The sequence below is a fragment of the Arachis hypogaea genome, chromosome 9 (genome assembly GCF_003086295.3).
Source record: "Arachis hypogaea cultivar Tifrunner chromosome 9, arahy.Tifrunner.gnm2.J5K5, whole genome shotgun sequence".
Lineage (NCBI taxonomy): Eukaryota > Viridiplantae > Streptophyta > Magnoliopsida > Fabales > Fabaceae > Arachis > Arachis hypogaea.
The window spans coordinates 39,114,017-39,118,884 of NC_092044.1; the positions used below are offsets into that span (position 1 = coordinate 39,114,017).

At 41.9% G+C, this 4,868-nt stretch overlaps 1 protein-coding gene across 2 annotated transcripts; it reads right to left on the minus strand.

Annotated features, from left to right (window-relative positions):
• Nucleotides 1-1,166: 1,166 nt before the first annotated feature.
• On the minus strand, nucleotides 1,167-4,487 carry LOC140175315 (uncharacterized). 2 transcript variants are annotated; one of them, XR_011865682.1, is made up of 2 exons: nucleotides 2,042-4,487; nucleotides 1,167-1,799 (listed from the first exon to the last, which is right to left on the minus strand). XR_011865682.1 is itself a non-coding variant. In XM_072202934.1 (2 exons), exons 1-2 carry the CDS (start codon nucleotides 3,136-3,138, stop codon nucleotides 1,791-1,793), a joined length of 543 nt encoding a protein of 180 aa, XP_072059035.1. In that variant the 5' UTR covers nucleotides 3,139-4,487; the 3' UTR covers nucleotides 1,167-1,790. The 2 variants fall into 2 exon arrangements, 1 of the variants encoding a protein (XP_072059035.1); XM_072202934.1 differs by having other exon boundaries at nucleotides 2,605-4,487.
• Nucleotides 4,488-4,868: the final 381 nt, after the last annotated feature.

Genomic DNA, 4,868 nt, shown 5'->3' on the forward strand with positions numbered 1-4,868 from the left:
TTCCTTACCAATCTTCCATTAATAACTAGAGTATCAATCCTATTATTTCTCCTTCTCGTTGAAGCTAAGTTGTGGAAATATCTCGTATTTTTACCCATGTCCCTCGCATGCCTCGACCTTGACATCTGCTTCCAATGTAATTCTTTCCTCACATACCATTTCTCACAATAAGTAACTAGCACATTTCTTCTTGCTTCCACTGTCCTATCATAACTCCCAGTACCGACCATGTCATCAATCTTCTGAATCTCTTCCTCAAACTTCAAAATTTTCTTGTCCATATCACCAAAGTTGTCTCTGTGCCATCTCCCCAAAGGAGCCGTCAACGCCTTCAGTTTATCGGTGAATTGTATCTCTCCCAGCCTTTTCCATTCCTCCTTGACCATCCATAAAAAGCCTTCATGAGTAAACCACGAATCCAGACTTCTGAACGGCCTCGGACTGTCTCTTGGCATCCTCTCTTCCACTATGATGAGGCAGTGATCTGACAAACCCCGTGGACCGCCTCTCAAGCAAGTCTCCGAAAATGCCTCAAGCCATTCCAAACTAACCAAAGCTCTGTCAATACGGCTGCATAACTGAAGAACTGAAGATTGTTGGCTTAGAAGTTATAATAAATTCTCGTTGCAAGTATAGTTTCTAAACCAAGCAATCAACCTTTCTTATAAACGTTTGGTTGTCACAAGTAACAAACCCAATATAATTTATAAACCGAAGTATTCAAACCTCGGATCGTCTTCTCAAGGAATTGCAGGGAAGTATGATTTATTATTGGTTATGGAAAACAGTATTTTGGGTTTTGAAAAGGGTTTTGAATAAGAGGAAATAAATTGTAGGAATTAATAAATTAATAACGAAGAAAAGCTCTCGGCAAGGTATGGAAACTGGGAGTCCTATCCTAGTTATCCTTATCAATGGTGATGAGAATTATATTTTTGCTACCACTAAGTCAACCTCTAACTATGAAGGTAAGTTAAGTGGACAAATCAATTTAACTCCTAAAGTCCTAGTCAACTCCTGAGGAAAGACTAGAGTTATAAGGATCTAAATTAATCAGCAAGAATAATAATTATCAATCACGATGAGTTTGATAACTCAAGAGTTACCAATTAATCAACCAAAGCCAATAGTAAATAATCTAAATTAAAAATAAGGAAAAGCAATCATGAGTCTGAAATACCTCAAATTATATTTAAATAAAGATCTCAATTCTAACATGGACAAGTTCATGAATCAAATTGGAAAGACAAATAAAAAGGACATTGAACCTGTGATGAAGAGATAATCCTAATAAGATAAATCCTAATTCTAATCCTAAGAGAGAGGGGAGAACCTCTCTCTCTAAAAACTACATCTAAATCCTAAAACTATGTATGAATCCAGTATTCAGTCTCTAATCTCCATATGCTCATGAATGGATGAATTCCTCCATTTATAATCCTTCAATCTGTATTCTCTGGGCTTGGATCTGGGCCAAAAGGGGCCCAGAAATCGCTGAGGACGACTTCTGCAAATTATGCAGATCGCGCATGCCACGTGTCTGCGTGGGTCACGCGGTCGCGTCATCTGGAGTGTTGCTTTTCCACGCGGTCGTGTCAGTCATGCGCCCGCGTCAGTTGTGTTTCGCAGGTCACGCGTTCGCCTCATCCATGCGCTCGCGTCGATTCTCTTTTGAGCGAACCACGCGCTCACGTCGTCCATGCAGACGCGTCACTGCCAGTTTCTTCCAAGGACTTCAATTTCCTTCCATTTTTATATGTTTCCTTTCCATCCTTTAAGTCATTCCTGCCCTATAAAACCTGAAAGTACTCAACACACAAATCACGACATCGAATGGTAATAAAGGATAATTAAATTTGGTAATTTTAAAGCATAGGAAACATGTTTTCTCATATGTCAAATTCCAAGGAAGGAATTGTAAAATTATGCAAATTCATATGAATAAGTAGGTGAAGAGTTGATAAATCATTCAATTTAAATACAAGATTCATCATGAAATAGTGGCTCATCAATGACTGTCCTCTGAACCATGTGAACTTACAGTAAAAAATCGGCAGGTCTACCAAACCCATGTCATGTATCCAATTCTTATAGTCTTGTGCCGACAAAGGTAAGCTATCTAAGCCTCGCCTTTCTTCCACTTGTCCAATCTCATTAAAGTCCCCCCCAGAAAACAACAGGCGCCTGAACATAGCCCAGCTATGTAACTCAACTCCTCCCACATAACACATTTCTCATCTCTAGTGTGAGCACCATAAACCAAGAAAAAAACACAGTTAATAGAATTCTCTGACAATATTCCTTCAACACATAGCCATCGCTCACCTTTATAGCAATTTCCCATTTTAAAGAAACCATCATCCCACATTAGCAACAACCCGCCAGATGCAGCATCAGACTCCACATACTCCCACCCCGCACAACCGTTCCCCCAAATTTTTAAAACATCAAACTTTGTCACTAACTGTCTTTTAGTCTCTACCAAACCTAACATATCCAACCTATGTTTCCTCTTAAGTTCTTTCACCATCCACAACTTTCCATCATCCCTTAACCTCCTAATATTCCATGAACTAATACTCAATTTAAATTATTATTACACACCTTTTTGGAATTTTTGGGTCTGTTCCGTCTTGCTTTAGCCTTCTGTTTTGCCAATCTTCTTTTTTGAGCAATCTCTTCGTTCTGTTTTTGGAGGATAGCTATAATGTCATCTTCTTCATTAAGCAGAATTGCTCCGGATTCTTTCGCTAGCTCCCATGTCTTTCGGTTTTCCAGCAATTGCTCATCCAAAGTTACATACTCATTACTGCTGTCCTCATCATCGTTTGTGTGTCCTTGTTCCCTTAAATGGTTCTCTCTATCACTATATCCCTCCTCCACATTCTGAACCGGCATATTTCTATCACTGACCGAATCCAAACCTAAGCCTGCCTTCGCTAAATCTGCATTACCACCACCAGCTATTGGATGACAGGCGTCATTCCTGTGTCCGTCCAACCTCTCTACCCCTTGAACCTTTTCCAAAAGCATCACTATCCCCTCCACCCTGTTAGACAAGTTTTCCACCCTATAAGCCTCTGCCCCTACCGAATTAGCTCCTCTTATAGCCTTCCTCTCACCAGCGGCGTCGCCCATACCCGGCGCACAACCAGCGAACAACACGGTGGCGTCACCCTCGGTCAGCCTTCGCCTCAAGCTTGTTCCACCGGCGGACACAGCACAACCTTCTTCTTCATCGCGGATAGGGTCGTCGCGCTGCTCCAAACCGGCCTCTTCCAATCTACACGCGTGACTGCATTCTTCATCTCCTGCAGCATCCAAGACGCGGCAACTTCCACTGTCTCCCTTTCCTCAGTTGCTTTCCTGGAATTCTAGCACGCGTACGCTAGGTCTCCCTAACGGCGAGGATCAATCACCAGCCACGGAGCCCATCCATTGGAGCAGCCTGCCCCGACCCGCAGCAGCATGGTCCAGCCCATAATTGCAAGGACCGGTACCCACCATCATATCAGATAGTGAATTTGGGCTTCCTTGGCCCAACATTCTATTTTTATGTTTAATGGCATTGGTGGCCCGTTTAGAAGTTATCACACATGTACGAATAGGTTTATCTCTTATTAGCCCATTATGATCGCATGTATAGCTCCACGGAATTGTCAGCTCCGAATCTATTTCATTACTCTCTCCCAATCCCACAAATTCTGCCAAGCCATCAATGTGACCATAAATTTGCTGATTCGTTACCAAATTTCTTTGATTGAGCTTTAAGTGGTCATAACTCCATTCGTTTAAAATTGACTCTAAAATTATTGATCTAGCCTCATCTTCAACCTCTTGCCGTAGCCTTTTCGTAACTAATAATGCTGAATGATCTCCGTAGCCTATCAACTTTGTAGGGGTAGACGACGTTGTAGCATCAGCATCAGGAGCTCTAGTTGTTTCGTTGTTTTGGAGACCGCAAACCACACCTTTATTCGCCCTTTTTTCCAGAGTATATTGTGAACTGTAGACTTTTTGTCCCACCTCTTTTACCATGACATCAAAACCACTGGTACCTAATGTGATATGAATCCATTCATTGATCACATCCATAGCATAAGTATCAATTAGTACACGGCCGACACTAAACGAGGCGCGCAATTTTATCCCTGTATCACACCCAACCACCTCTCCCCATTGGCCACCGATCTTCTTGAAGGTATCCACTGTCCAAACATGTAATGGAACCCCGAAACACTCTAGCCACACTCTTCGAGATTCACTTCTCTCTGATTCATCCCACCTCCATACCGTATGAAATATTTGTAGTAGGCTATTCATTTTGAACGTGTATGTCTCTTCAGCATTCAAAAGACTGTCAAACGTCAGTAAAGCTTTATAAACTCCCAATTCTCGTACCTGAACGACTTGTGGAAAGTTTTTATCAACCAAATTCTGTAGCAACCTAAAGTCAATAACCGTTGTTGTTCCACCAATAAGGCTTTTCTGTAGCCAGATTAAGTTTTCTTTCGCCACAGCCACTTCTAGTTTCTTTGTCTGCCCATTCCCAAGTGAATCTTGGATCTTCTTATCTTTTCTCACATCCTTAGAGCTACTATCTGGGAGGACCGGAGCATCCTCACGTTCCCTTTGCATCTGGCAGACACTTTCTTTTCGAATGATACCTCCTTTCTGTACCTTCTTTGTGCCATTAGTGACCGACAGTTGGTGCACAAAATTGTGATCACACTTTTCATAACTCCACACAACTAAACAGCAAGTGCACTGGGTCATCCAGGTAATACCTTACGTGAGTAAGGGTCGATCCCACGAAGATTGTCGGCTTGAAGCAAGCTATGGTCATGTTGTAAATCTCAGTCAGGTGG

What these genes read in the sequence shown, in the direction of transcription:
- LOC140175315 (XM_072202934.1), bottom strand. Translation starts at nt 3,138, where the DNA reads ATGGGCGACGCCGCTGGTGAGAGGAAGGCTATAAGAGGAGCTAATTCG.